The 14,748-nt window shown below is 36.7% G+C and overlaps 1 protein-coding gene across 1 annotated transcript in view; it reads right to left on the bottom strand.

Annotated features, from left to right (window-relative positions):
- Nucleotides 1–2,824: 2,824 nt before the first annotated feature.
- Nucleotides 2,825–14,748, bottom strand: part of LOC122904137 (probable inactive serine protease 58) — a 57,830-nt gene continuing 45,906 nt past the window's right edge. The window contains exons 3-6 of the mRNA XM_044244611.1: nt 14,049–14,190; nt 4,296–4,540; nt 3,363–3,499; nt 2,825–2,974 (exon numbers count right to left, since the gene is read on the bottom strand). Of these exons, the coding sequence (XP_044100546.1) occupies nt 2,825–2,974; nt 3,363–3,499; nt 4,296–4,540; nt 14,049–14,190 (674 nt within the window). The remainder of the gene's footprint in view (nt 2,975–3,362; nt 3,500–4,295; nt 4,541–14,048; nt 14,191–14,748) is intronic.

Genomic DNA, 14,748 nt, shown 5'->3' with positions numbered 1-14,748 from the left:
CTGGGAGGGCAGTCACAGTGTCCACCACCAAGATTATCAAGTCTAACTCTTTTGTTTTATAGATAAAGCAAATCTAAAAACCAAAGCTCATTGATTTTCCAAATTTACAGTTTGTCAATCCTACGCTAAGAATTGAAGCACAGTCTATGGAAACTGAGTATGAACCCCCTACATATTTCCAAAGAAGGACGTGGCCTGAGGAAGAAAAGCTGAGATGTCAGAAGCATATAAATCATTGGCAAGTAAGTGGTTATAAATATGGTGGGCTACAAGAGCTTACCCAGGGAACCAATGGAAATGAAGACCCATAATCACACTGAGGGGTAAATAAAAGCCAAATATGTAACATAGACACATGAGTCTAGAAGAGACCTTTGAAGTACTATATAAAAAAAATTATGTACCCAAGAGGTGATCCCTATCCTCCTGATCTGAAGGTGAGACATGACTGAAACACAAGGTTGGAGACAGGACAGGGAACCAGAGTACAGAGAAAAGCCATCCACTTGACCAAATAGGGCAAGCATTCCTGTTCCCATAGTTGTGTTCTGCAATTACGATACTGAAATTTGAAGCTTGGTTGTAGGGATCCATTTAAATGAAAAGTACTTAAACTATAGAGAAAGTCATGAAACATTAGCCCTAGCCCATGTAAACAGAAAAAGGAAACAAAATAAAAGTGAGCAGTTGTTGGTGGGCATATCAGAATAGGAAGGTGGATGTGATACCTGAAATTCTTAGTAGACTAACTTAAAATGGAGAATAGTTTAAAAAAAAAAGAAAGAAAAGAAAAAACAGAAAAGAAAGAAGAAAAAGAGAAAACTTTGGAATCAATCATACACAGGATTAGAGTTTAGGTTAGGTGAAATTGATAGGATAATTATCAAAATATTCACACAATCCAAAAATTAGTAGTATGATAAACAGTCCTGGCTCAGTTAGATACACAGATGGTGATGAGATAATGATTAGATAGATAGATAGATAGATAGAAGATAAGATGGACAACTGGATAGACAGACTTACCTTTTCTTTTTCAAATTGAGGAATGAGATGAGAAAGACAGAAGGAAATTCATACATAAAAAACTCAAGTCCAGAAGATATAAAGTAAACAGTCCTTAAAATTGAAGAGTTTATGACCCAATCAGTAAGGAAAGGCTTTTATTTTTTTTTTTTAGAGATTTTATTTATTTATTTGACAGACAGAGATCACAAGTAGGCAGAGAGGCAGACAGAGAGAGAGAGGAGGAAGCAGGCTCCCTGCTGAGCAGAGAGCCCCATGTGGGACTCGATCCCAGGACCCTGAGATCATGACCTGAGCTGAAGGCAGCGGCTTAACCCACTGAGCCACCCAGGCGCCCCAGGAAAGGCTTTTATTAAAACACCTGACTCAGCCTAGAACAATGGCGGTGGAATGGAGAAAGTGAGGTCTGTAAGCCTGAGGCCTCAGGGTAGGTTGTTAGGAAGGACTCAGGACTCAGGGCAGGTTGTTAGGAAGATCATCCCAGTAAAAAGTTTACCTGCAACTAGTTCAATTGGCTGATGACAATACACAACCTGGCATATGACAAGGATGAAAAGGATTGTTAGCAACCAGAAATTAGTCGGAATTAACTAGGCAATAAAAGGGCGAAAGAGGTGGAAACGGTCAAAATCAGTAATGGCTGCTAATTCCTACACTGTTCCTCTGCATACTACGCACTTCCCACATTATCTCTGAGCCCCATGAGAGTCTTGAAAAGAAAAATGTTTTGGTTTTGTGGCCCTGTAAACACAGGTGACTTAATCAACTGGGAAGCAATTTGAATTATCATAAATCCCAGTATTTCATAGCATGGGGTAAAAGGTAAAAAAAAAAAAATGCATTTCACATTTCAGAGATAAATTTCTTGGATGTTGAATATTTTATATGAAAATGGATAGGCTTTAGTTTAAAATCAGTTTAATCTCTCACAGATTAATGAAAAACAGCATATGGAAAACAGATTTTTGGAATGACAAGCATCTTGTGAGTATGCTTGTGGATGAAAGTGTGCGCTCGTAAGTGTGTGCACTGTACAGAACGTGTATTCAGAGGCATGTACGAATGGCAGGATCCTCATGAACTCCACCACTTTGTACCCCTCTAAGCAAGTATGTGTGATTTTAAATAAAAAGCAGTAAACCAGAACGAAAATGTATTGGAAAAAAAAAATTCTTATGAATATGCATTGCAGCTTTTGTTCAAAATACAGAAATCCTTATTTAACCCAAATATTACAAGGACCTTTGGGTGGTCTCAGTAAACCTAAGAAATTCTATAGATCCTTTAAGTAACTAATGGGAACTAACTACAACCACCCATACACATGCACACAAAAACACACACATACTTACATAGGAGACACTCTGTCTTTAGAAAAATTGCTAATTATCTGACCAACTTTTGGCAATTGCTCAGCTATATGGTTACACTTTCCCCAAATCGACTCCTGGTAGCTATTATCCCTCATTCCACTTGTTTTTTGTGTTCTTAAGATAAGGCAGAGAGTATTTTAATGGAAATATCTGAGTTGGTAGAATCCAAAAAGATTCCTGGAGGATATCTACTTCCTGAGACCAGCACTCAGGTTTTCCATGTTATAAACATTTAGTCATGAGTTAGGAATAAGCAAAGAAACAGTTAAAGAGATGAGAGTCATGCCAACACCCAAGAGTCATCAACGATCTCTTTTGGAACTCCAATCAAGCCTAGACCCTAGGAGAGACTGAGACTGAGATCCCGAATGTGGTTGCTGTGGATCAGCTGGGAGGTAAGGGTGTCAGTGGAGCTCTAGATCAGCTTATTTTGTAGACATAACGTTCTTGATCCATGGAATGTAGTTGTGTAGGTCCGTGAAGACAACTGCATATCCTGTTAGAATACATCCAGTTTCCCAAGACAAAATTCCTTGTAATTCACCGCCACAGATGGCTGGTGCCGCTGTGACCACCTGCCAGATAAGAGTAGAGGGATCAGAAACTCCTTCCCACCTGAGATTTCCTCAACACCTGAACAAAAATGAAAGCTACTACATTTGCCATGCGAAGGGGTCCAAGACAGAAGAATACAGTATGAAAGCTTCTTTCCATTGCTTTAATGACCCCACACCTCCCAGTCATCCCTACACAAATATTTTCAGGCAGTAGCTGAAAGATAGCTTTCCACCCCCAAAATCTATTTCTTTCATCTCTATCACAGGGTGGAGAAGAAAGAGTCATTATTCATCAGCCCCTTCCTCTCTGAGCTCCTAGCCTGACTAAAAAATCCAGCCCCTCCAAGAATGAGAGACACAAAGAGTAGAGACTGAGCTTAGGGGCAAACGAGGTAAGAAGACTTACCTGGCAGGGCTCTTGGGTTCCTAGCATGGGTCCTATGCAGAACATGTTTTCAAGGAGTTTTTCACCCAGTAATTTTTTGCAGTTTTTATTAGAGCTCAGTTGAATCTTGACTCTTTGCAGCTTATGCTTTGAATTTCCTAAGCACAAAAAATAAGGAGACTTTGATTCCTATCTGCCTTGTCATAAGGCATCCTGCCTCCCCCTACTTCAGGGCTTCCTCTCAGTAAAAATAAATGATCATGAATCAAACACATCCTCCTGCTCAATTTATCATCTCTGACAGATGATCAGCAGCAAAGGGTCGTTGCTAAGAAGACAATCCATACGTGAAACAAGATCTGAATCCAAGCTCTGTCATTACCAAGTTCATTACCTTGGAAAATTAATTTCCCTGAATCTTAGTTTCCTGTCTTATAAGATATAAATCCCAAGGAAACTTATCTACATGATATGTGATGATGACTATATAATATGTATAGGATGCTTTGTCCCTGGTACGTAATTAGTGATTGACAAATGGTAGTTACTACCATTGTTGTAATCGATAACAATATCACTCCTGCTAAGTAAAGGGAAAATATGATTCTTACCAATTCACAAATTAAGATTCAAAGAAGTGAAAGAATTTGTTCATAAGCCTATAAAGAATCTTATAATCAATACTCAAACATAGACTTCAAATTCTAATCCCTGTGGTGTGTGCCAATGTGATACATTCGTGTAACACCTTGATTTAGAATTTGATTCCCAAAACTCTAAAGATCACTTCTTCCGTTCTAGAGAGCCAATACTGTTGTTCCAATTCTAGCTTTATACATGTGCCTAGAAATCTGGCATTAGTACTATAAGTTTCAATGCCTTCCCTTAAATCCTTAGAGATCCTAAAGATATGAATATATCCAAGAACTAACTCTTCTTTTTATAGTCACTCACCAATAAAGTTTTTGTTGTCTAACCAAGTGTGAATCAAACAATCTTTAATTGCATTCTTGCGAGTAGGCAACTGAAAAATCATGGTGGAGAAGGTAAAAGGTAGAGGTAGCTTTATCAGCATGAGGTCATCTTTTGGAGAGGTAACAGTAAAATTTGGGTGAATAATGATCCTGTCATAAGGTACAAACTCCCCAGTAAAGTCTTGAATATTTGTGGAACTGCCATAAAAGATGATCTGAAGATCTCTGAAAAATGAAAAAGGGAAAAAAATTAATGCTCCCAGATCCCAAGGCTAATCACACACACACACACACACACACACACACACACACTCCTTCTATGGTAGCCCATTAAATCTTTTCCTCTCATTTTTGTCCACTTAATTCTTTATGTGTAGCTGCCACATGTGGTCACACAGATTATGCATTATACAAGCCAATGGGTTGCATTCACATAGACTATAATGTAAATGGTCCTGCCAGGAGTTAAGCAATGCAATGGCTTGGCTCTGTTCTTAGCATAATTCTAGAGAGAAGCTCCAGTTTAAGACCTGGAAAGGGTAGAAAGAAGAATGCAAATGGATAGTCAAGGCTTTTATGAAACAGTAGGTTCTGTTAGGGAGGCTCCTTTGGGAATTGAGGGAAATAGGAAATGTGAAATTGTATAGAGGAAGTAAGTAACAGCTTTGAGAGTTTAAATGTTCTAAAGCTAGGGAGGATTGTCTGAATATACTATGGTCTGCTCACATCTATCAAAACTGCTGGCTTAACAGGGTTTTTCTGGTGGTCCTTTGGAAAAACAAGCCTCAAAAATCCTGGATGTTCCACTGAGATCCAGTTGAGATCCACTCACAAGTATGGCTCAAGACTCTAAATTCAGAACAGGGCACTCCAATGAGGCCCCTGAGTCTCCCACTCAGGCATTTCTCCAACCACAAGAGTGAGATAAGTACCACACTGGTACTAAGTACCAAATTTTTTTGTTGAGCTCCCAAATGCTAAGATTATATTGTCTCCTAACAACAGTATCATTTGTCTCTCAGTCTGTCTTTGATACCTTATGAAGAGTTGTAAAGTTTAAAGAGATAGGACAGGGTGGGGGGTGCCCTGGGTGTCTCAGTTGGTTAAACAGCTGACTCTTGATTTTGGCTCAAGTCATGATCTCAGGGTTGTGAGACTGAACCCCGTGTGGGGCTCTGCATGCAGAGCAGAGTTGGCTTGTCCCTCTCCCTTCAGCCTCCTCCCCCCGCTCACACCTCTGTTCTCCCTTTCTCTCTCTCTCTCCAAAATAAATAAATAAATATATATATTTTTTTTACAGGAGTAGGCCTGATAAATTCATCCTTGAGCTAAGCCCAAGGACTGACAAGTTTAAAGGGTCTCATCAGAGCAATATCCTTTAGGCAAATTTTGCTTTCAGTCACTTTTATAAGACATTAGATATAATAAGTACTTTCCTTAGTTTTGCTGTGTTCCTGAGAACTTTGTTTCATACTTTGTTTGTCATACGTTGTTTCATCTGCTTGTAGTGAAGGATTTTGCTGGACCCCCAGGTAGGGATGACTGGTCTTTGGCCAAGTTGTTTTTTACTGACCGCTATGCTTCTCATTAGATCATCTCAGTCTATTTGGTTCTCTATACCAAACACATGCTCCCTTTGTGTTAAAATTCATATGATATCTCTCCAGTTGGCATAATTCCTCCAGAAAAATATGAAATTGCAGTGGCCACTGGGAGGAATTTTGACAAGAGCAAGACTGTTCATTGGACTCTTACATTAGAACAGAAAAGGAAGAAACCGTGATACTAAGTTTCTTTCTCTCTTGCCTTTCTAAATGAGAGATCACTTAATGACCCTCACCAATCCATTTCCATACCTTGGGAATTAACGAGCACTGGGGTTTTAGCTATAGAACTTGTTAGAATTGTTAGGCCCAACTTATTGTTTAAATCAGTTGTAATAACTCTTGTGCATCTGTGGTTGTCAAATTGCTTTTTTCTGTTGTAAAGATTACTCTCCTGTCTTGCTAAAGGGAAGTCATTAGTTCTTCCAGTGTTAATTTAATAACTATCTAAAACTGGTGCCCTCTAATATTTTCTCTTACCCTTCCTCTATTTCTCGTTTTTCCTTCCCCTAATTTTATGACTTAATTTATCATAAAATATGCTTATAAGTAAATAGAGAGGTTTATATTGAAAAAAGTCTTCATGATAAATAGATGATTCAGGCAAGTTAGAGTGAGTGAATTTCAGCTTAAGATAACTCTATAGTATGCAAAACTGAACTGTGGTAGAAAAACAAGAGAATAATGGTTCCCTCTGAGAGATATGGATAGAATACAAGTAAGAATGCCTATGAGAACCGAACCTTACACCTAAAGGAGCTAAAAGAGGAACACCAAATAAAGCCTAAAGTCAGTAGAAGAAGGGAAATAATAAAGACTAGAGCAGAAATAATACAGAAACAAGACAGTAGAACAAATCAACAAAACTAAGAGCTGGTTCTTTCAACGAATTAATAAAATTAATAATCCCCTACCAAACTTATCAAAAAGAAAAGAGAAAGGACTCAAATAAATAAAACCATGAATTAGAGGAGAGATCACAACCAACACCACATAAATACAAGCAATTATAAGAGAATACTATGAAAAAGTATATGCCAATGAACTGGGCAATCTGGAAGAAATGGATAAATTCCTAGAAACATACAAACTACTAAAACTGAAACAAGAAGAAATAGAAAATTTGAACAGACCTATAACCATCAAAGAAATTGAATCAGTAGTCAAAAATCTCCCAAAAAACAAAAGTCCAGGGACAGATAGCTTCCCATGGGAATTCTACCAGACATTTGAAGAAGAGTTAATACCATGATGCCTGGGTGACTCAGTCAGTTAAGCAACTGACTCTTTTTTTCTTTAATATTTTTATTTTTTTCAGTGTTCCAAGATTCATTGTCTAGGTATCACTCCCAGTGCTCCATGCAATACATGCCCTCCTTAATGCCCACCACCAGGCTTACCCATCTCCCTCCCCCCTCCCTTCCAAAACTCTCAGTTTGTTTCTCTGAGTCCACAGTCTTTCATGGTTCATCTCCCCCTCTGATTTCCCCCAAAGCAACTGACTCTTGATTTTGGCTGAGGTTATGATCACAGAGTCTTGAGACTGAGCCCCACATCAGGCTCTGTGTTCAATGCAGAGTCTGCTTGAGATTCTCTCTTTTCTTCTGTACCCCCCCCCACACTCACATGCTCTTTCTTTCTAAAATAAATAAAAATAAAGCTAATAAAGAAAAATATCTATTTAAAACTTCCAAATTCATTCTACAAAGCCAGCATTACTTTGATTCTAAAACTAGACAAAAACCCCACTAAAAAGGAGAATTGTAGGCCAATACCCCTGATGAATGTGAATGCAAAAATTCTCAACATAATAGCAAATCTAATCCAACACTACATTAAGAGAATTATTTACCACAATCAAGTAGGATTTATTCCTGGGCTGCAGGGGTGGTTCAAGATTCCCAAATCAATCAATGTGATACATCACATTAATAAAAGAATGGATAAGAACCATATGATCCTCTCAAGAGATGCAGAAAAAGCATTTAACAAAATACAGCATCTAATCCTGATAAATATGCTCACGAAATCAGGGATAGAAGGAATATTCCTCAATATCATAAGGCCATATATGAAAGAACCACAGCTAATATCATCCTCAGTGGGGGAAAAACTAAGCGCTTTTCCTCTACAGTCAGAAACAAGCCAGAAATGACCACTCTCATCACTGTTATCTAACATACTACTGGAAGTACCAACCACAGAAATCACACAACAAAAAGAAATAAAAGGCATCCAAACTGGCAAGGAAGAAGTCAAACTTTCACTATTCATGGACAACATGATACTCTGCGTAGAACACCCAAAAGACTCCACCAAAATATTACTAGAACTGATACATGAATTCAGCAAAGTCACAAGCCATAAAATAACCATACAGAAATCTGTTGCTTTTCTATACACAAATAATGAAGCAGTAGAAAGAGAAATCAAATAATTGGTCCCATTTAACTATAAGATACCTAATAATCAACTTAACCAAAGAGGTAAAAGATCTGTACTCTGAACACTAGAAAACACTTATGAAAGAAACTGAAGAGAACACAAAGAAACAGAAAGACATTCCATACTTAAGGATTAGAAGAACAAATATTGGTAAAATATATGTATTATCCAAAGCAATCTACACATTTAATGCAAATCCTATCAAATTATCACCATTTTTCACAGAACTAGAACAAACAATCCTAAATTTTTTTAAGATTTTATTTATTTATTTGACAAGCCAGAGATCACAAGTAGGCAGAGAGGCAGGCAGAAAGAAAGGAGGAAGCAGGCTCCCCGCTGAGCAGAAAGCCCGATGCAGGGTTTGATCCCAGGACCCTGGGATCATGACCTGAGCCGAAGGCAGAGGCTTTAACCCACTGAGCCACCCAGGCGCCCCCAATCCTAAAATTTGTATAGAACCATAAAAGACCCTAAATAGGCAGAGCAGTCTTGAAAAACAAAAGCAAAGCTAGAGGCATCCAGCTTTATTACAAAGCTGTTGTCAACAAGCTAGTATGGTACTGGTGCAAAAACAGACACGCAGGTCAATGGAACAGAATAGAAAAGCCCAAAATGGACCCACAACTATATGATCAACTAGTCTTTGACAAAAAGGGAAAGAATATCCAATGGAAAAAAGACAGTCACTTCAATAAACTGTATTAGGGTAACTAGACAGCCACATGCAGAAGAATGAAACTGGACCACTTTCTTATACCAAACACAAAAATAAATTCAAAATACATGTTGGACAACAGTGGCGAGAGTGGGCATCCTTGTCGTATTCCTGATCTCAACACTCCAGAAAACAGATAATTACATCAAAAAAATGGGCAGAAGACAGGAACAGACACTTCTCCAAAGAATATATACAAATGGCTAACAGACACATGAAAAAAATGTTCATCATCATTAGCCATCAGGGAAATTCAAATCAAAACCACATTGAGATACCACCTTACACCAGTTAGAATGGCCAAAATTAACAAGACAAGAAGCAACAAGTGTTGGAGAGGCTGTGGAGAAAGGGGAACACCCATACTGTTGGTGGGAAGAATGCAAGTTGGTGCAGACACTTTGGAAAACAGTATGGAGACTCCTTAAGAAATTAAAAATAGAGCTTCCCTATGACCCTGCAATTGCACTACTGGGTATTTTTTTTTCCAATTTATTTATTTTCAGAAAAACAGTATTCATTATTTTTTCACCACACCCAGTGCTCCGTGCAAGCTGTGCCCTCTATAATACCCACCACCTGGTACCCCAACCTCCCACCCCCCCGCCACTTCAAACCCCTCAGACTGTTTTTCAGAGTCCATAGTCTCTCATGGTTCATCTCCCCTTCCAATTTACCCAAAAGCACATACCCTCCCCAATGTCCATAACCTTCCCCCCTTCTCCCAACCCCCCTCCCCCCAGCAACCCACAGTTTGTTTCGTGAGATTAAGAGTCACTTATGGTTTGTCTCCCTCCCTATCCCATCTTGTTTCATGGATTCTTCTCCTACCCACTTAAGCCCCCATGTTGCATCACCACTCCCTCATATCAGGGAGATCATATGATAGTTGTCTTTCTCCGCTTGACTTATTTCGCTAAGCATGATACGCTCTAGTTCCATCCATGTTGTTGCAAATGGCAAGATTTCGTTTCTTTTGATGGCTGCATAGTATTCCATTGTGTATATATACCACATCTTCTTGATCCATTCATCTGTTGATGGACATCTAGGTTCTTTCCATAGTTTGGCTATTGTGGACATTGCTGCTATAAACATTTGGGTGCACGTGCCCCTTTGGATCACTACGTTTGTATCTTTAGGGTAAATTCCCAGTGCACTACTGGGTATTTACCCCAAAGATACAGATGTAGTGAAAAGAAGGGCCATCTGTACCCCAATGTTCATAGCAGCAATGGCCACAATTGCCCAACTGTGGAAAAAGCCAAGATGCCCTTCAACAGACGAATGGATAAAGAAGATATGGTCCATATATATAATAGAATATTACACCTGCATCAGAAAGGATGAATACCCAATTTTGTATCAACATGGATGGGTCTGGAAGAGATTATGCTGAGTGAAATAAGTCAAGCAGAGAAAATCAATTATCTTATTGTTTCACTTACTTGTGGAGCATAAGGAATAACATGGAGGATGTTAGGAGAAGGAAAGGAAAAGTGAATTGGGGGAAATCAGAGGGGTAGATAAAGCATGGGAGACTGTGGATTCTGAGAAACAAACTGAGGGTTTTGGAAGGGAAGAGGGGTGGAGGGATAGGTGAGCCTGGTGGTGGGTATTATGGAGGGCACGTATTGCATGGAGCACAGGGTGTGGCACATAAACAATGACTTTTGGAACACTGAAAACAATTAAAATATAAAAGAAATGCAAATCAATACCATGATGAGATAACACCTCACACCTGTCAGAATGACTATAATTAACAACACAGGAAACAACAGATGTTGGCAGGATGCAAAGAAAGGGGAACCCTCATACACGGTGGGAATTCAAAATGGTGCCACTCTAAAAACAGTATGGATGTTCCTCAAAAAATTAAAAACAGAATTAACCTATGATCCAGCAATTTATGACTAGGGATTTGGCCAAAGGATACAAATATATAATTCAAAGGGATATATGCACCCTGACGTTCACAGCAGCATTATCTGTAATAGCCAAACTGTGGAAGCAGTCTAAATATCCATTGACTGATGAATAGATAAAGAAGAGGTGGTGTACATATACACAATGGAATATTACTCAGCCATCAAAAATGATGAAATCTTGCCATTTGCAACAAACTGACAGAGCTAGACAGTATTATGCTAAGTGAAACAAGTCAGAGAAAGATAAATACCATATGATTTCACTCATATGTGGAATTTAAGAAACAAAACAGATGAACATGGGGAAGGAGGGTAAAAAGAGATAGGGAAGCAAACCATTAGAGAACCCTAACTATAGAGAACAAACTGAGGGAGTTGGGCAGGGAATGGGCTAAATGGGCTTTGGATATTAAGGAGGGCACTTGTTGTGATGAGCACTGAGTGCTATATTTAACTGATGAATCACTAAACTCTATATCTGACACAAATTTTACCATAAATATTAACTAACTAGGAATTAAAATAAAAACTTGAAATCAAAAAAGGGAATTTGAATATTATATAACTTTAGACTCTTGTTACATTAAATTCCATATTAAAATTTATAAAGCAATGGCTAAAAGAATAGAAAGTGTGTATACTTCACAACAAAAATGAAAGAAGAATTAAAAGGTATCTAAAATTTGAATCAAATAATAGAGCAAGAACATTTTTAGACAAATATAAAAAGAGTAGGAATTCAAAATAGGTAGAAACAAGACTGAGTATAGTAATAATCAATATAAACAAAATGGCTTAAACTCACCAGTTAAAAGATAGAAATTGTAAATTGTATTTTTTTAATCTTACTATATGTAAATCAATAGATATATTTAAATCAAAAAGATACAGAAAGGTAGAAAAGATATAAAATGATATAGCAGAACAATACCAACCAACCAAAAAAAAAAGCAGAATTGGCATATTAATATCTGAAAAATGGACTATAAAACCAAAATATTAAATATATGAGAGAAAGTAATGATATATAGTAATAGCTTTGATTTATTAGGAATGCACAAAGCACCTACATTTATAAATGTACCTGAACTTGCATATACTTAATAAAATAGTCTAAAAAAACATTTTTAAAAAACAAAAAGTAATAAATGTATAGGACTATTTTGATCAATCTAAATATAGAAGAATACTTCAATGCAAATCTCTAAATTATTCATATTAAGCAAAAAAAAAATAGTAAGGATACCAAAGACTTGAACTACACAATTAAAGTATGATAGACATAGAAAGTTCTATCCTAAAATGACAGCATGTACATTCTTTCAAACACATGAGGAGTTATAAAAATTGACTTTATACTGGTCTAAAAAGCAAGTCTCAATTCTCATCAAAGAATCAATATCACATAGATCACATTCTCTGACCACAAAACAATTAAATTAGAACTCAAAGATTTTCTTTTAATTTGGAAAGTTATCCTCCAAAATTTACCCGACCAAATTCTAAACTTAGGCATGAAAGGTTTAATCATGTGGAAATTTATAAAAATTATTTATAATTAAAATAATAATGAAAATGGCCCTTTTCAAAGATGGTTAGTGGAAAATACAAAGGAACATATGCATAAATTACTAGAAATAGTAAGAGAATATAACAAGAGAACAAGCCATTAGATAAATTTATGATACAAGCTTATTATAATAACTGCATTTCCATCATTACTAATAGACAGAAAATATGATTTTCTGAAAGTACATCAATTAAAAATATAATAGAAAAACATAAAGCACTTTAAGAATAAATTTTTAATAAGATATGTACTAGATATGTATGTAGATAAAACTCTTGAAATTCATCAAAGGGAAACCAAAATAAGTAAAGAGATATACCAGATCCATGGCTATGAATAATCATTATCAGAAAAATATTAATTCGTCCCAACTGATACAAGAGTCAAAGTAATTCCAAATAAATCCCAACAGAGTTTTTCATAGAACTTAACAAAATGTATTTTAAAAAATACCTAAGTGTTCCTGATAAAGAAAAACATGGCTGGCCTACCCTATCAGACATCACAAATTATGAGAAAGTCATAATTATTAAGGCATTGTGGTATTGGTCTATAATAAATAAACCAATGGAGCAGTATAGAGAGTCCAAAAACATGTACAGATAGAAGAACTTTCACAGATGACGGAAGTGGTGTTGCAGTCACTGGAGAAAGAAGGAACCATTAGATAAATGATATTTGGATGTTTAGCTTACTATAATTAAAAAAAATGAAACTGGATCCCTACTTCACATCATTCACAAACATCAAATCTAAATGATATAAATATTTAAATATAAAATCAAACCTTTAAAGACTCTAGAAATGAAGAAATATCTTTCTGATCTTGAATCATAAAGTTAATCTCAACTAGGCACAAAACCCAATTAATCAGAAATAAAGATGATAATTTAAGCGTTAAATTGAATTATACACAAGTTAAGAGCTCTTATATCAAAATACACCATAAAGAGAAGATGATACCATGAACTGGAAGAATGTATTTTCAACATACGTAATTGACAAAAGAGTAATAACTAGAGCTTTATAGAAGTCCTACAAAGTAATTTTTTTAAATTCACGAAATGTTCATAAAACATGAAAGAGAATTTCCCTGAAGAAACACTATTAGCAGAAGGAAAAGGATGAAGAGGAAAAAGGAGAAAAATTATGCTAATAATCATCACTACTAATAAAGATTAAAAAATTAAGAGCATAACAAGAAATTTGACACAATCAGCAAAAGAGAGAAATGTCTGACAATACCCAATGTGGGAAATGCTTATAAATTGCTGGAAGACGTACAAAAGTGAACATCTGCATCCTCTATTACCCAGAAATTCCACTCCTAATTATATACTCTAGAGTTATATACCAAGAGGTATAGTTGCAGGTACACACCAACATGTACACACACTAACACATACATGTGTATTTGGGGAGCCTTGGAGCCTTAGAACAGAGTGGACAGATCCCCGTCACTTACGGTAAGAAGCAGTGCGCCGCTGTCAATACCCACTGAGGGGCAATCAAAGTCCCCACACAGGACTGATAATTGGAATTCAGGTAAAATAGGTAGTGAAGATGATTTAACCTTTCCATGTCTTCACCAACATATGAAACAACACCTGGAACAAAGAGAGAAGAGAATCAAGGGAAATAACCTAGCTGACTAAAGAGAACTCAGGGTGCTTATGGGGATTTCGGGATGCCAGTATCAGATAATGTCAATATTTGCCACTCATTAATCATTTCGCTAACTGATACCCTAACTCTATTGTACTAGAGAACCATACTGTACAAACACTGTACTAAAATACTTGGTGTACTTATTTAGATTTTTTATTCTTCACAGAAAAAAAAACTATGGGATGGATAAATTTTATATCATTTTACAGATTAAGAATTTATTAGAGAGACTGTGTTTCCCACATTGTATATTCTAGTCTCCCTTGTCATAGACTAATGGACCATATAACTGTGGGTTTATCTGTGGGTCCTCTACTCTGTTCCATTGATGTATGTGTATGTTTTTGTGCCAGTACTGCGCTGTTTTGATTACTACAGCTTTGGAGGACATCTTGAAACCCAGAACCCAGAAACTCAGAACTGTGAGGCTTTGTTTTTCAGTTTTTCAGCTTTGTCTCAAGAGAGACAATACAATGGATATTATGCAGCCATAATAA

Source organism: Neovison vison, chromosome 4, assembly GCF_020171115.1.
Source record: "Neovison vison isolate M4711 chromosome 4, ASM_NN_V1, whole genome shotgun sequence".
Lineage (NCBI taxonomy): Eukaryota > Metazoa > Chordata > Mammalia > Carnivora > Mustelidae > Neogale > Neogale vison.
The sequence above is the reverse complement of the archived record's forward strand: the minus strand, read 5'-3'. Positions and strand labels throughout refer to the sequence as shown.